At 43.6% G+C, this 17,734-nt stretch overlaps 1 protein-coding gene and 1 long non-coding RNA gene across 5 annotated transcripts in view; one reads left to right on the plus strand and one right to left on the minus strand.

Annotated features, from left to right (window-relative positions):
* The window catches only part of METTL9 (methyltransferase like 9), a 45,994-nt gene extending 32,105 nt beyond the window's left edge, over positions 1-13,889 (minus strand). Inside the window, exon 1 of one of the 3 annotated variants that reach the window (XM_032844017.1) lies at positions 13,803-13,889. In XM_032844017.1, the coding sequence (XP_032699908.1) occupies positions 13,803-13,847 (45 nt within the window). In that variant the 5' untranslated portion in view covers positions 13,848-13,889. Of the gene's footprint in view, positions 1-11,443; positions 11,758-13,802 lie in introns of those variants that run through there. The other 2 variants (XM_032844016.1, XM_032844015.1) reach the window with 2 other exon arrangements.
* On the plus strand, positions 11,950-13,481 carry LOC116859029. Of its 2 annotated transcripts, none has more exons than XR_004381076.1 (3): positions 11,950-11,971; positions 12,719-12,838; positions 13,459-13,481. It is a non-coding gene; the product is annotated as an uncharacterized LOC116859029 (long non-coding RNA). The 2 variants fall into 2 exon arrangements; XR_004381075.1 differs by lacking the exon at positions 11,950-11,971 and adding an exon at positions 11,983-12,027.
* Positions 13,890-17,734: the final 3,845 nt, after the last annotated feature.

Below are 17,734 nucleotides of genomic sequence, written 5' to 3' on the forward strand. Positions count from 1 at the left end.
AATGAGATTCCTCTAACATGGCCTGATAAATAAGAGTAGGCCATTAATTACAATGATGAAACTGTAAGGTTGACCAGTTATTATTAATCCATTATCTGCTAACAATCAATTTTTCCCAATAAAAAGTCTATTGGCCAAAAGTAATTTGCTTCCCCCTCAAAAATATGACCATTTATCAGGACATGTCCCCTAACTGCTTACACAACTGGTGGACCAATTTTACAATCCTCCAAAACTTGCTAAATGTTGAATGAAATCTTGAGTAACATTCCTGACACTAACATTGAAAGGAACCGGTTAGAAACTAACACAAATAAGCAAAAAGGCACACATTAAGTTTGCAAAGATTAACTCATCTTTTTTACAAACCTACATCCAAACTAGATACCAAATCTCCCAACTATTGACTGATTTGTGTTAATTCACCATTTAAATACTCTTACCTGAACTGCTTGGACTTGAAAGCAATTTTCATTTTCTTCTACTCTGTGTGATAAGCTGTGAAGCTTCTTATACTCACTGCCAACACTTTTTTCCTTGGTCTGAAAATGTTCTTGCTTAATCATTAACTAACTCTTAATATTCGTTGTGTCTGAAGTTATGCCCCAGTGCAGGTCATAAACCATTTTTTATTATACTCACGACCTTCTGGTGCACATTCTGAACTCTGTAATGTTGAGGCCACTCTGCCTTTTATTTATTTTTTAATTCTCTGAAATGACTAATCAAGATGAAAGCCATCACCTTGGTAGTAGGCAATCAGGCACATTCTATTAACATGGACAAGAACTCAATCAAGTGAAACAGAGGAGCTTAGCATTCCTCGGCATCCACTTGTAAATGGACAACTGGAACAACAATGGACTCTGACTTCAGAACTAAGCAAGACTGGGCATCATTAACTGCAAATATTGCTTTCAAGTGCCAAGAGGAAAAACTCAAGTTCTTTTTTTTTTTTTTTTTTTTTTAACTCAAGTTCTTAACAGCATTTCTCTCAATTCACTGACATTAACACATGTGGTTGAACCTTTAGGGCCACACAAGTGTTTCAGAAAAGAAACTGCTGGGGCACCTGGGTGGCTCAGTCAGTTAAGCATCTGCTTTCAGCTCAGGTCGTGATCCCAGGGTCCTGGGACTGAGCCCCGCATCAGGCTCCCTGTTCCTTGGAGAGCCTGCTTCCCCCTCTCCCTGCTCCTGCTCTCTCTTGCTATCTTGCTCGCTCTCTCTCAAATAAACAAAATCTTAAAAAAAGAAAAGAAAAGAAACTGCTTAGTGAACAGAATGCTACAGAATAAAAAGGAGTAAAGCCCTCCTCTTTAAAGATAAAGGTTGAAATCCATGCTCCTCCTGACTATCTGCAGGATACAAATGTCAACTCCAAAAGTAACATTATCTGTAATCACCAAAAAGTGGAAACAACTCAAGTACCCATCAACTGATGGATAAACAAGATATGACTGATCCACACAACAGAATACAGATTATTCAACCATAAAAAGCAGTGAAGTACTGATTCACGTGACAACATGAAAGAACTATGAAAAAAGGCCAAAAATGATACAATTTCACTTTCATGAAGTGTCCAATAGGTAGATCCAGAGACAGGAAACAGACTGTAGTTGGCAAGAGGGAGCGTCTACTTATGCATGTGGGGTTTCTCTCTGGAGTAATGAAAATGCTCTGAAGTTAGCATGGTGATGGTTGCACAACTCTGTGAAGACACTATACTAAACACAACAGAACTGCACACTTCAACAGGATGAGTTTTATGGTATGTGAGTCATATCTCAATAAAGGCTTCTTTTTAACATATACATACATATTTAAATGTAGATGGCATTTTTATCTTCCAGAAATTAAAAGTGGTTTGAAAATTTAAGTGATCTGGCAAACCTCTTTAAAAATGCAAATTTGGGGGCACCTAGGTGGCTCAGTGGGTTAAAGCCTCTGACTTCGGCTCAGGTCATGATCCCAGAGTCCTAGGATCGAGCCCCACACTGGGCTCTCTGCTGAGCGGGGAGCCTGCCTCTTCCTCTCTCTCTGCCTACTTGGGATCTCTGTCTGTCAAATAAATAAATAAAATCTTAAAAAATAAAAACGCAGGGGCGCCTGGGTGGCTCAGTGGGTTAGGCCGCTGCCTTCGGCTCAGGTCATGATCTCAGGGTCGTGGGATCGAGTCCCGCATCGGGCTCTCTGCTCGGCGGGGAGCCTGCTTCCGCCTCTATCTCTGCCTGCCTCTCTGTCTACTTGTGATCTCTCTGTGTCAAATAAATAAATAAATAAAATCTTTAAAAAAAAAAAAATAAAAAAAAATAAAAACGCAAATTTTAAGATGTGTATCTGGGGTGTCTGGGTGGCTCAGTGGGTTAAGCCTCTGCCTTCAGCTCAGGTCGTGAGCTCGGGGTCCTGGGATCGAGCCCCACATGAGTCCCACATCGGGCTCTCTGCACAGTGGGGAGCCTGCTTCCTCCCCTCTCTCTGCCTGCCTCCCTGCCTACTTGTGATCATTCTCTCTCTGTCGAATTAAAAAAAAAAAAAAAAAAGACGCAAATCTGACCACATCACAACCCTGCTTCACGCAAGTCTGAAGCTAATACCCAAAATGTTCACTATGGGCTTCCCAGGCCCTATGCAATTTGTCCATTCTGTGTCCACAGCCTTACCTCTTAACACTGTCTGCCACCCATAACCCCTGACCATTTGCTATGTCGCAACACTGTACCCCTCCTTTTCTGAAAGGCTCCTTTCTCATGGCTGTCTTACATGGTGCTTGCTCTGTCCCCGACATTTCCCATCACCCCAACCCACTATCTCTTCACCTGGCTAATTTGACCTAAGCCTAAATATTTCTTCAAGTATGTTTGCCTTGAAGTTGTAGACCAGATAGGGTTCCCCCTGCCAATTCAAATACCCTCTCCTATATCCTATATATCTCCTCAGTAACATTTATGACCACTGAACTGAATAACTGTACATAACTGTATGTTCACTATCTCCCTTCCCAGGAAGACAAAGTTTCATAAAGGTAGGAACAATGACTGATTCAGTGCCTGGCACAGATACAATGAACAATAAATGTTCGTTGAATCAATCACAGGCAGCCCAGGGACACCCGAGTGGCTCAGTTGGTTAAGTGTCTGACTCTTGATTTTGGCTCAGGTCATGATCTCAGGGTCCTGAGATGGAGTGCTGGTTGGGCTCTATGCTCAGGAGGGAGTCCGCTTCTCTTTCTCTCCCTCCCCCTCCACCCCTCCACTTGCTCTCTCAAAATAAATAAATAAGTCTTAAAAAAAAAAAAAAGGCAACCTACCAGATAGAATGTGGAGTTTCTAGAAAAATCTTAGAGGAGATATACGACAGCCACAGAGATAGCTGTCACTAGGTTTCTGTCAATTTCTAAAATTCCAAGTTTTTTGAAAGGTCCTGCTTTTCTTTTTTAAGGTTATTTTATTATTTTACTTAATTTATTTAAGTAATCTCTACACCCAGTGTGGGGCTTGAACTCATGATCCCGAGATCAAGAGTCATATGCTCCCAGCCAGGTGCCCGTGAAAGGGCTTGCTTAAACCCACTTCTGCAAACAGTGGTTAAACCTACCCACTCACCACAAAATTGCATCATCACAAGCAAGCAACAAAGGACAACACTGACTGAACACCTACCTTGTTCTAGGCACCCAGCCAAGAGCTTCACATTTCACTTAACATCTCACAACTTCTGGATAATCGGAAGCCTGGGGTTTCTCAGCACTTACAGTTGATTCGGGTTCCTATTCTAGGTGTGTATTGTTTCATAAGAGTTTCTTTCAAAGAAGCTTCTCTTTAGTCTATCCAGCATGTCTGAGATACATTTGCAGAAAAGAAAGCAGGACCACTCTGTCCAACTAAATTGGACTGGGTATGTTAAGAGAAAAGATAATCTGATCTAGATAGCAACTAAATGACAGGGTTTCTCAGCCTCAGCATTACTGACATTTGGGACCAGATAATCCTTTGTCAAAGGATCTGTCCCATGCATTACAGGATGTACATGTAGCAGTACCCCTAGCCTCTACCCATCAGATGCCAGGAGCACTCCACCGAATTGTGGCAACCCAAAAACGTCCCAGACGTTGCCAAACGTCCATCCCCTGGGAGGCAAAATCAGTACTGCTTGAGAATAACTACATGGGCCAACCCAAAAAATGTCATTACTGTTTCCTAATTATCACAGCTTAACAGTGGTCTAGGGAAAATTAAAGATGACCAAAGGCATCCAGGAACTTATATTCCAGAGGAGAGAAAAAAATCAGAAACCAAGGGAACCAAGGGAATCATAATGGGATTATGATCTTGGGCAGGACCTTCAGGCCTTAAATACGCAGTCCCTTTGCTCTAAGATGAGATGCTGATAGAGAGAAAATCAGTGCAGGAACCCCCTGCAACCATATGGTGGTCCCCCGGAGCTCCTCTCTCCAGACCATCCAGCTTAAATGAAAAGCTGTAATGAGCTCACAGCATGGGTGGCCTGTCTGTAGGCTCCCATGCACTTTCAAGCAGGTGAGTTCTTTGAATGTGTGCTCCTCAAAGACTACAGAGACCAAGGTGCACAGGCAAGAACAAAGCATCATGCTTGTTAAATGTTCACACTGGAAGGACTGTGTGCCCACCCTACTTACAGTAGGCTGGCCTCCTCAGCTGGAGACTGGTGTCTGGAGAAACGTCGTCTTAGCATCTTCCTTTAAAGCTTACATGAATTTTCATCCATCCAAATAAGTAAGGAAATCTTTTAAATAACAAATTCTAATCACACTAAGTTACGCTGTACAGTCCTCTGCTGATGTCAAGGACAAAGTAGGATGTGACAACTAACAAAGACATCTTCCAGAAATTACAGGAAATTGCAATGTTCTCCCTACTTGTAGCAAGACTATAAACATACTAAAAATTAGACACATAAACAGCCAAATCACATAGACATGAGTTCTTAACACATATGTGACAGTATGTGCCAATCAAAATAATGAGGTATTAGGTCAGGTCTTACAGATTAAGCCCATGAACATCTCTTAATCTTTATATAACCTTGATGGATGAATCATTCCTTCAAAGTATAAATATAATTTTCCTGTAAGATTATATTTACTTATAAGACCAAGGGATACAATTAGAAGTTTTTCTGAATTTATTTTTTAGTTCCTCAACAACCACATGTGTGCTATATAATAGTCTTTCCTGGGGCGTCTGGGTGGTTCAGTCATAAAGCATCTGTCTTTGGCTCAGATCATGATCCCAGGACCCTGGGATCAAGCCCGAATTGGGCTCCCTGTAGGAAGCCTACTTCTCCCTCTCCTGCTACCCCTGCTTGTATTCCCTCTCTCACTATCTCTTTCTGTCGAATAAATAAATGAAAATCTTAATTTAAAAAAAAAAAAGTCTTTCTTTCCAAAATACAAAGGACTTAAGCACAGTAGAAATGGACTTAGAAAATTATTTTAAAAAGCCAAGGTCCTGGGGTACCTGGGTGGCTCAGTGGGTTAAAGCCTCTGCCTTCGGCTCTGGTCATGATCTCAGGGTCCTGGGATCGAGCCCCACATCGGGCTCTCTGCTCGGCGAGGAGCCTGCTTCCTCCTCTCTCTCTGCCTGCCTCTCTGTCTACTTCTGATCTCTGTCTGTCAAATAAATAAAACTTAAAAAAAAAAAAAAAAAGCCAAGGTCCTGATTTTAGGTAATATGGTATAATAAAAAAAATAAGTATTTGGTCTTTAACCCCTAGATCCAGGCACAGAGCTCCTAAAACCCTTTGGGAATCTCCTGAGTAGTAAGAGTATCTTTTATATGCTAATATGATAGGGGGGCAGGTTTCCACTGGAATTTTCAGCTCTACCTCCAACCTATAGGGAAGGGAAGGAGCTAGATACTGAGTTCAATCACCAATGGCCAATGAGTTAATCAACCACGCTTAGGTAATGAAACCTTCATAAAACCCCTAAATAACAGTGTTGTGGGAGCTTCCAGGCTGCTGAACACATTGATGTGCTGGGAAGGTGGCTCACCTGGAGAGGGCACGGAAGCTCTCTGCCACCCCACCCCACCCCCACCGCCCCGCAATACTTTTGCCCTATGCATCTCATCTATTTGGCTCTTCCTGAATTGCAGCCTGTAATTTATAATAAACCAGTAAAAAAGTATTTTCCTAAGTTCTGAGTCATTCTAGCAACTTATCTAACCTGAGGGAGAGTTGTGGGAACCCAGAATTTGTAACCAAGTTGGGCAGAAGCATGGGTAGATGCAGCTGGCAAGTTGGACCCTGAAGGGAGGGCAGTCTTGTAGGGAGGGTGGTCTTGCTCTTAACTTCAGGATGGATGTTAATTCTGTGTTGTGTCAGAACAGAAATGAATTGTAGGATGCTCAGTCAGTGTCAGCGAATTAGCTGGTATCAGAAAAAAAGACACCATAGGTAAGATTTTTTTTTTCAACATTAAACTTGACCAAAGCATGCACAAACTGGATGAAGGCCAAAACTTGGAACAGTTGTCCCATCCCTGTCTAACTCACAAGCTGTGGAACTCCAACTGGTGTTTTTGTATGGCTACATAGCTTCAATGTCCACACAGAAGTCCACTACAGTGGAGGAAATTTCCTATTAAGGAGGAAGCCTACTTTCACAGACCCTCAGACAATGCAACGTTTCCTAGGAGAGACATCATGACAAGGTGGGGAAAGTTTGGGCCTTGAAACCACAGACAGCCGGGGTCAAAATCCAAATCTGCCACATTCCAACATCTCCTAAGCAAGTCCCATCTCTCTTAGGCTCAATCTTCTCTCAAAAAAGGGGGTGTAGCAAAAAAAAAAAAGGGGGGTGTAGCACCTACCTCTGGGAGTTGGTCTGAGGATGATACACTAAAGTGTCTGCCACACAATAGAAGCAAAATAACTTGATTTCCTTCTCCTTCCTGTCCAAGGCCCACAAAAGCCAGTCAGAGAGCTGAAGTTCAAGGGAATGCCTAAAAACCACACTGTAGGTCTGGGCACCCAGCCATTCTGAAAAGGAATGAGTAACCAAAGACCTGAGGCATTTAGTACCACTAAAAACAATTGGAAAGGCTCCACTGATGGGATTCATGAACACAGAATCTTTTCTATTACAGGGGGTGGTCAGACCAAGCCTGACGACCTTGACCTGACAGCTGAGGATTCAAAAATCACATTCCAAGTTCTGCAAGGGGTCCTATCTGTCCAGACACTCAATCATTTGACACTTTCTTGCATCTAAGCACAGCATAAGAGTAAATCTTCAAACCATTCATTATTTTTCCACAAATGACATAAACCTAAACCAACAACCTCTCTATGTGAGATTTCAATGTTCAGAATGACAGGGCACCCTCAGGTCCACGAAGGGAAATAATTCATATGGATTAGATTAAGTTGTTTCAGCTCTGATTTAATAAATAAATTATTGGCAATTTCCATTTCAAGTACTCACTCACTGTTAAAATTTTATAATCCTAAGACTTCAACAAAACTTCAGAAGGACTAAACAGCAGTCTTTTACTGACAATTACCAGGGTGCCCTCAAGCACCTTCAAAGGGGAACATAAAGGCCTCTAGTATATCCAGCAGAAGAGAGGGATCCCAGTGGTCCGTGAAATTGAGGCAAACACTTATATAGGGTTTCAACACAGATTATAAGGAAAGAAACTCTTTACAAAATCTCTTTGGTATTCGGCTACAAAGGCCTCCAGGTTCTGGAAGGCAGTTCAGAAGAGGACACAAATCCATCAGTGTCCATCTGACCAGCTGGCGACCACCCCTGAGCATTGTTAAGTCACGCCTGACTTTGGTCAGCCTCCACAAGTAAATGAGGAGTGAGCGGACAGGAGGCCGAATCTGTCCACTAGCACAACCTTTGACCTATGGCTGGGATCTCCAAGTATTTTTTCATTTGGAAAAAAAACAAAAACCAATTGTTTCGACTATCTTAAATCTATCACTGCTTGTAACATAACACAGTTCTGAACTTATAAAAAAGGTGAAAAATAAGGCAGATATAAACAAACTTGTAATTTTAAGTTACACCTTACTAATTCCAGATAACCAATGTTACCTGTGCTCTTAAAAGTCCATACAGTGCATCACCTGAAGAAGCTGTCCTGGCCTGGTTCCAGGGAGTCCCGGTAACAATTCTTTTTTCAGTCCATCAACTCAGAAACTACTGAATGACTGTTATTATCAAGAGCCTACTTAGTGGGGCCTTAGAGTCCTTTCAAGTTTCAATAGCTCCATAAGAGTTACCTTAACTTTAAGTACTAGGTACAATGCATCAAAAACACTAGATCAAAAGTTTTTGTTGTTGCTATCTTCTTTTTAAGTTCCAAGCCTGCCAATACCGAAAAGTGACATATCTAGTTTCTCCCTGGCTGGCTCTATTTCTTCCCAATGAGTCAAACTATCCACTGTGCAACCTGTGATTAAGAAGTGTGCTGTTGATGAAGGAAGCTGGAAAGTTTCTCTGGGGAAAACTCCTTTTCTGTAAGGGGCCACAGAGTAAATATTTTAGACTTGTAGGTCATAAAGAACCAACTATGTGACTTGACCACTGTAGTGCAGAAGCACTTAAAGACAAGTAAACCAATGTAGTGGCTCTGTGCCAACAAAACTTTATTTGTGGACACTGGAATTTGAATCTCATGTAAGGAATTTTCACATACGACAAAATATCATATATTTTTTACGACCACTTAAAAATGTAGAAGCATTCTGACTTCATGGGCTATAACGAAAACGTCAGTGAGCCCAAGCTGGCCTGCAAGCCACATGCCTGCTCTGGGAGAAGCCCTTCCTTGCTTCTCCCTTGCCCGAAGTCAAAAATAATCCCAGTTTGGAAGCCGGCACACCAAACCAAGTTATTAGATGATGCTGCCCCTACAGTTTTAGAGCGACTCTAGCTCAAAGGAGCCTTGCATCTCATCTCCAGGAGATAGTAACTAAATAGCAATTTTTAATGATAAACATTTCCCAAGACCTCTCCTTTAACCAGAGAATCCTCCACCATAATTTCTTAATAAAATAACCATAAAAAAAACTTGTGCTAAGTACGGTTCAATTAAATCCATAACCTCACTTTCATGCAAATCCAAAAGAACCAGATGTGGCTGGTTATGGAACCCACACACCCAAAGGAACACCAGAAAACCTTGGATGAAACTATAAATTTGAAGGGGGAAGGAATGTTAGAGTTATGTTTCTTCACAAGTCAGAAGGTTTATAAGGCAAACCTAGGATCCTGGAATATAAAGCAGATAACAACCAACACAGGCACTCTGCAGAGGGGACAATCCCCTCTTTCACTTTATCTCACTGTGGTTTTTACACACACATTTCTTTTGTTCACTTTAATCTTTATTCATGGACAATATTTTCAAAATGTCAATGCATCATCTCAAAATAACCTCTGGATTGATCACTCTAAGGAAATGAGCCAATCTCCCCCAAAATACTCAGAAGTACCAGATCAGTCTTCACCCTGGAGAACGCAGCTGCCAAACTGTTAGTCCAACTGGTTAAAACACACAGTGTACACACATACATCAGTATCTCAGAAGTGTAACAAAGTAAATGATGTATCTGAAACCAGTATCAGTTTGTCAGAACCTAACTGATTCAGTTTTTAAAAGGTACACAATTAGAAAGTATCTCCTGTTAGGAGATATTGTGAGGGGATGTCTACATCTATATTCTACCTAGATTCCAGAAAAATCAAATTACTTAAACAGCTTTTCAATTTTTAAAATATAACCAATTCTTCCATAAGCACGGACAACAAATCAAGTGTATTACAACAGACGTAATCACGACAAGAGTCATAAGCACCTCAGCTAAGAGACTCAACCATAATTCCACATCAATGGAGATCTGCCTCCTTTTCAGCCTACCCAGAACTTTATTTCATATTCCATATGGCTATGTGACATTCTGGTAACTGTACATTATCACTGCAGTACTTCAGAGTTGTTTCTGAGAATGATTAGTGCTAATTAACCCACAGCAAAGAATGTGGTTTTACAACTTAAGATCACCTCCTGACTTTAAGTGCACTCCTAACAATATCATAGGCATAATTACCTAACAAATTCTAATAGCCGTGGGATCACACAAAAAAATTTCATGGAAATGCATGATTTCCTTTAAAAATGGAAAGGGGGCCAAGATCAGTAATTACTAGATAAAAACTAAACACTACTTGTCTTAATGAATTGCTTTATGTCCTTAGATAATTATTTACTTCCATTAAAATACACAGAATCCACCGCAGCGTAAACTCTCTGAACGCCTGGCATAGTAAGAAACCTAACATAGGAAAATGAGAAATCTATGAAAAACCAATGAGACACCAAAATGGGGAATCATCACTTACTGCTCTCTGGAAAGGCAAAATGCACTATAAATGCTACCAATTATAAGCCAGGGCTCGAAAGCCTCTTTTCAATAAATGCAAGGTTAACCGCAAACTACATTATGGTTCAAAAATGAATTATCACTCTTAATTCTACAGTTGAACTGCACATACTTCTGGTTAAGTGGCCCAAAACTCAACCTAATGAAAAGACGACCTAACCGGTCACATCGCACAGTTCACGATCCACAACTCTGAAAGCAATGCACTCCTGCCTAATTCTGTTGGGTTTTTTGTTTGTTTGTTTGTTGTTTTTTTTTAAAAACCCTTCCAGGATAAGCTTGCATCATCATCTTCCTTCTTACCCCATCTTCCCAGCCAGATAACCAACACCGAAGTTTAAAGGAGATCTGTCTTAGGTCGGAGGGGGAGAAGGTTCGGGAGGATGGGAGTGTGAGGACCTGTCAAATACATTTTTTTTTTTTTTTTAACTGCCGAGGGAAAACGTCACCCGAGTAAGGCCGGAGAGTTAAATGGCTCTCACGATGCACGGTTAAATTTCTTTATGGCCCTTTGTATGCTGAGAGATTCGAGCAGACAAAAAGAGGGACCGGCTTTTGGCTTTGATTCCCGGGGGTTAGGAAGGCGGTCCAGGGTCATGGGCTCGGTGGTCCTTTACACCGCAGGCCCCGGGACCGGATGGATGCCCGCGGCCACGCGCCCACCCCAAAGTTCCTGCGCCCTGCGGCCGGGCGCCTGCGATCACCGCCCGGGACGCGGGAACAATGCGGGGCTCCGGGGCGCCCACCCTCGGGCCCGGGGAGGCTCCGGGAGGCCGTTCTCCGCCCGCGCCCGGGAACAAAAGGCACCGCGGGGCCCGGGCCGAGCGCCCGGCCGCGAAGGCGTCGGGAAAACTTTCTGAAGGGCCGAGGCGGCGGGGCGACCGCCCGGGAGGCCCTCTGTCGCCGCGGCGCCCCGCACAATAGCCCGGCCGAGCGCGGGAAGGCCGGGCCGCCACGCCCCCGCTCCAGCCCCGGCCGGGGCCCGACTCCCGCCGGCCGCGTACCTGGTGGTTCTCCTTCCTGCCGCCCGCGGCCGCCGCCGGCCCGCCGGGGCCGCTCGTCATGTTCACGTACAGGGAGCGGGTGAGCGGGCTCCGCAGCGTCCACATCCTCCGCGCCAGCCACACGGACGCCAGGCTCAGGCACAGCCAGCCCACGAACAGTCTCATCGGGGGCCGCGGCCGCTCGTTCGGATCACCGCCGGCGCCGGGGCGAGGAGGAGGAGGCGCCGCCGCCTCCGGCCGCCGCCGCCGCCGCCCGGGCTCGAGCCATCGCGCCCAACTTGCCCATCCAGCCCCTTCAGGGCCGAGGCGGGGGGTGGGGAGGAGCAGGCGGCGCACAGCCTTCCCGCCTCCCCCTTCCTTTCCGCCCGCGGAACGCCGCCGCCGCCGGCGCCAGTTTCCACCCGGAGCACTTAGGGAAGGCCCGGGCGCGTTCCCCGGCTCAGTGCACCGCCGGCCGGGAGGCGGGACAAAAAGAGCGCGCATTCGCCCGGCGCGCGCGGCCCCGCCTTGTCTCGGCTGCGGCTCCACGTAATGGCGGAGATGATTTTTAATTTTTCTTAGCATAGAGGGAGATACTTCCGAAGGTAGCTCGTGAAACCTCCCGTCCCTCCAAGGTGGTGCCTTTAGGGCTTCCGGTCCTTCCTCGCTGTAGTCTTTGCCTCTGGGCGTCGCATCCCCCACCCCCGACCCCTGGCCGGGGGGTGAGGAGAGGGTGTCTCCCGCCGTTCATACGTCGGGACTGTCAAGACCAACCCCTTGCTTGGGACGGACGGTGCCAGTTCTTAACTGTCACTGGTTCGGCTGCGTGGTTTCCTATTTACATTTAGAGCCAGCGAGCCAGACCCCTAGGGCCTCCACCCTGCTCCGCGGGAGCCACAAAGCAGTCAGGAAATCGAAGAGGGAAAGGCTCTCACCGACCTCTCCCCTCTTCCCAGTCCTGTCCCTCGAACCTGGCAAGTTGCTGGCTACCTGTTTCTAAGAGGCGTCGGTGAAAGCTCTGCCTTTGTTAGAAGCTACTGCAAATATTAGAAGCTACTCAAAATATTACTGCAGCTGGGGCACCTGCAAGTAATATTTTGATGTACTGACGACCCTGCCCAGGAATGAAGACACCCCCATACACACACACACACACACACACACACACGCGTCACATTAGAGTCCCTTGCTGCTTATTTCCTTGAACTAACAGGCGGAAGTTGGACCCAACACTCTTAAAGCGAACTCAGCTCTGCGAGCAGTAATTGACTCGGATGTTTCTTTGATCATTTCCAGCACGAGCAGACTTAGCAACGTTTCAAAACTGAAGGGTTGCACTGGGTTCCTGTGTCTGAAGTTCTTCCTGCGGCTACAACCAAGCTACAGCTAAGGAGTAACATATTTCACGGGTTCCAGGTTTGTTTAGAAACTGCTTTTAATTTCACTGCACTAGAGATAATGTAAATAACTTTATTTTGGTTCCAAAGAAACAAGCCTCTCCAGTTACTCCAGTATTGCACTTGAGAGATTGTCATTTGTGAAGCAGCCGTGTGGCGATCCCCTGATGAGGACCAAAATCGTCCTTTACCCACAGACATTTTTAGTAGCTTCTAAGAATCTCAGGTCAGCATTTTTTGGTTAACAGGGACGTCTTGTTTCCCACAGTGAGGTAGGCCAGATAATGAACTAACAAAAACAGGGGCGGGGAAACGGGGAGGATACTTTGTGTTCTCTCTTTTCACTATATTCCCTGACTGCTTCCTGCCAAAACTGCAAAGAGGGAGAACCCCTAACTCTAGTTCAAACCTCCAGTGGTCCTGGCCTAAGTCATTGAAAGGGAACTATATTAGGCAATCCAAAGAATTCAGTTTGTTTACCAGGTCAACTCTCCCTCCTATCTCTTGAAATCAGTGTCAGATAAAGCAGCTCTCTGTCTGTGCAGAAAGCAAGACTTCATATTTTTAGAGGGGGTGGGTTGGGGATGAGGGTGAAAGCAAGGGTATGTAAAGTGACATCTTTCATTTCTGAAAACAAAGGAGACAAAAAGGTATGTGCCCCAACTATAGAGTAAACCTGAGGAGCCACAGCCCAAAGACTGCAAACTGTGTCAGATGAACAAGAAGCAACTGGACAGCTGCTGAACTCAAGGATTTGGAGGTCAGTTGATGGCCAGGGAGCCTAGCATCTCAAAGGAGCAGATTTTCATTTTATACCTGAGCAGCTGGCCTGGAAAAATAAATCACCCACACATTTAAAAGACTCTATAATAATCACAAAATAGTCCAATACATGTTATTTACACTTAGCAAGCACAGGAAGAAACCAAAGCACAGCACGATCAAATGATTCGCCTAAAGGTAGAGCAAATTCAATAGCAGACCTTTTCATAGAACTTGGTATCCCAGCTCGTGATCCTTCGATCCATCTAAGAAGCCTCAAGCCTCGCTGTCTCTGTCTTCTCAGAGAGCCTCCTGAATTACAAATGAGGAGGAAGGAAAACAGCAAGAGTAAATATACTAAGCAGAAGTTCAGATTGCCCTCGGGGACTGCCCCCTTCCTTCATCTACTAGAATGTCACTGCTATATATTAAAACCTCAATTTAAAACCTCAGTTGTCCATAATGGAGAGGGGAAGAGGCCCAGATAACACGAGAAGCCCCAAACCAGCCAATATCCTTTCTAATGTGGCTTTCAAATCCAGTCAGTGATACTCCAAAGATACACAAATGACACCCTCTGTACTGATCTCTGCTCACTGCCCTCCTGGGTCATAGCTCTGTGCATGAGCCCCAAATCTTGCCTGGGTCACTTCCCTCTGTAGAACTCTAAGCAAGGGTCCCTTTTGTTGTCATTTGTTCTTATGAGCTACAGATGACAATATTATCATGTCCTCTTTTCAGTGACAAAATAGAATGTAAAAGAAAGAGGGACTTGGATCTGTAGAGGGCACAAAATGTGTCAGTCGCTGTGGGTTACTGTCCTCTCCTTAAAGAACTCATAAATCACATGTTTTCATGGACTTCTTTTTTTTTCTAATACTTAATGTTTTGTAGTGTCAGAGACGTGTGCAAGTATTCCCAAATATATTCAGTAGATGTGCCCTGTGGTAATTAAGCAACGAGCACCTCTAAAATATAAAATTAGTAAATGTATTCAGCAGGTTTTTTAAAATTAGTAGATATAGGGGATTTTATCTGAACCTGGTTGACCTAATTTCAGTTATAGGCAATGACCACTGTGGTATCTGAGTGATAAATTCTAAGCTCAGGTGAAAATGCAAACAGTTTTTAAAAATTGGCAACATAGGGGCGCCTGGGTGGCTCAGTGGGTTAAGCCTCTGCCCTCGGCTCAGGTCATGAACTCAGGGTCCTGGGATCGAGCCCCACCTAGGGCTCTCTGCTCAGCGGGGAGCCTGTTTCACCCTCTCTCTCTGCCTACTTGTGATCTCTCTCTCTCTCTGTCAAATGAATAAATAAAATCTTTAAAAAAAAATTGGCAACATAAAGCAGCAGAATTAAACCAGGAGTCACACCTATAGAAGCAAGTTCAAATAACACAATGTACTCTTGGAGATCTCCCAGTGCTACTCATTAACATAGTGTTGTGACAGAGACTACCTGAGTTTGAAGCGTGGCTCTCTGCTTCTTAATAATAAAATTTGAGGCAAATAATTTGACCTCTCCAAGTCTCAGTCTCCTCATCTGTAAAATGGGAATAATAGTAATCGTTACCTATCTCATGGGGATGTAGTAATGATTAAAGTATATATTCTAAAAAAAAAATTAAAGTATATATTCTAAGTAACATAGTAAACTCTCCAAAAAATGTTAATTTGCTCTGGTTTTCACGATAACTTGTATAATTCAACCTCTTCTGATCCCCACCTACTTTCCTCATTTATAAACTAAGGGCCATGATTCTGAGCTGCTTACTTCATAATACCTCTGAGAATCAGATGATCTGAAAGTCTCAGCCAACATTATGTTCAGTCCTAAAGTGACTGTGGTCTCTGCAAAGCCTCTCACCATAAAACATTCCCTTAGAGGCCTTGATGAGAGCTCCTCCTCATAATGTGTCTACTCCCAGGTTCCTTCCTGAGACTTCAAACTAAGGGAGGAAGGGTAAGAAGGGGGGTGGGAATAAAACACAAAACTAGAAAACATTCAAACCTAAAATCGCAGAATCAGACAGCAAGCCTAATGTAGAAGACTTGTCAAGGATGCTTGTCTTCTTAGTAGGGAAGCCTTTCCCACTCTGATACATAGAACTCCATGCCAGCCATGGCATTTCACCTGCGTAGAACCTTCTGACCCCCACAGCTTCCTTCCCCTTCCCCTCCACTATACACCTCGTGGCAATCTCATACTTTTCTCGTCAGGAATAACATCAGAAAGACAAATACCACAAATACCACTTTCATATAGTCAATAAATAACTTATTGAATAATAAATAACTTATTGAGTACATGTCATACACCAGTCACTGGATTAAGTGGAATTAAAAAACAAACACAGTGCCTCATACAGCTTGCCGTCTGTGCAGTAGGGAGTCAGACTGTCCAAGGAATCAAAAAATGAATATATAATTACCAAAAAAATGAATATATAATTATAAACTGCTGTGTGCAAGAAAAGAATTGGATATTGCTAGAACTTACAACAGAGGAATCTGACTTGAATAGGGTACAGGGAATAGAGTATTCAGGGAGAGCTGCCCAGAGGAAGTGTGACATTGCAGCCCTCGTTTTGACATCTTGTTAAGTTTGAGAGTTTCTGAATTGCCCAAGTTCCTCTGGATTATCGGTGCACTCAGTAATTGTGAGAAAAGAGATAGGGGGACCCTTGGAACCTCCTAGGATGTGAAAACTCACGGTGGGCCACCTATGTAATTATGTTGTACGTATACATGACTGCTTTAAGGATCCTTCAAAAAATTGCACATAGTAGTTTAACTCACTTAAAGGAATATATTGTGTTGCATTTTAAAATAACACATTTCAGGGGTGCCTGGGTGACACAGTAAGTTAAAGCCTCTGCCTTCACCTCAGGTCATGATCTTAGGGTCCTGGGATCAAGCCCCGCATCGGGCCCTCTGCTCCATGGAGCTTGCTTCCTTCTCTCTCTCTGCCTGCCTCTCTGCTTACTTGTGATCTCTGTCTGTCAAATAAATAAATAAAATCTTAAAAAAAAAATAACACATTTCAACTTCGCAATGTCCTTCTAGTAGGAGGTCTGAGTCAGAGCTCTGAAAAAAGAGAGAAGGCTGTTGTTTTTCACTCACTTTCTGGGACATTTTCAAAGGTCCAAAGATCTTTGATCTTATTTTAAGTATATTTTCAAAACATCCCTATCCTTGGCCTCTTAATTGCTGTCTCCTGCATGTATGCGGGTTTGGTCTTATGAGTGGCCACTTCCTCTCCACCCCATGCTCCGTGTCACTTCATGCCACTGTGTTTTTATATGCTCATTTTGAAACTATAAAGCTTTTTTGTTTTATAACTATAAAACATTCAAACTTATGGTTCATATGAAATACATGAAAAAATTGCACGGTACAATGAGAAAGCTTTAAAACTTAAAATCTAAATATGTCACAGTAGACAAAATATATATGTATATATGTAAACATAAGTGATCTTAAAGAGTTCATATAACATAGCCCAGAACCACATCTCTGCTGGCATGAAAGAAGATGACCATTTTATTTTTGCACAACCGCATACTGGTCTGAGGATGAGGAAGAATACATTTATGAAAGAGGATACTTGAGCAATCAAGCAGCCTGAAAATCAGACAGAACTACCTCCCTTTACTATGGTAAAAACAGTGATTGATATATTTTTTTTTAATAGCCACAACTAATGTTAGTTTGCTTTACAACTCAGCCTAGGATCTTTCTGAAATGTATTGTGTGCACAAACCATTAAATCCAGAGGAAAGCCATTTGGCCTATTAAATAACCAAAAACTCAGCATGGTGAGACCCCCACAGCTGTTTGCCTCTGGTTCATGGTTTCCCCTTAGCAAGCATCCTTTGTTCCATACAGTTTCCTAACCCTGACAGTCAATCCTGAAAACAGCTATTAGGCTATTTTACAATAGAAAGTTTACCTCAAGTTCAATAGCTTTGTATGCTTAAGTCTTTCAAAAAAAGTTTTAGATACGACAGGAGCAGGCATTAGAAGCCAGCAGTTTTTCCTTCCACCAAGAGCGCTCAGATTCCATCCGCTTCCTTCAGCCTCCCACACCAGCTCTGGGAGGTAAGAGCAGGAGAAGCCAGCTTTGCCCAGGGACCTCACAAAAGTATAGTTTG

The sequence above is a fragment of the Lontra canadensis genome, unplaced genomic scaffold (assembly GCF_010015895.1).
Source record: "Lontra canadensis isolate GAN:19392208 unplaced genomic scaffold, GSC_riverotter_1.0 scaffold146, whole genome shotgun sequence".
NCBI classification, from domain to species: Eukaryota; Metazoa; Chordata; class Mammalia; order Carnivora; family Mustelidae; genus Lontra; species Lontra canadensis.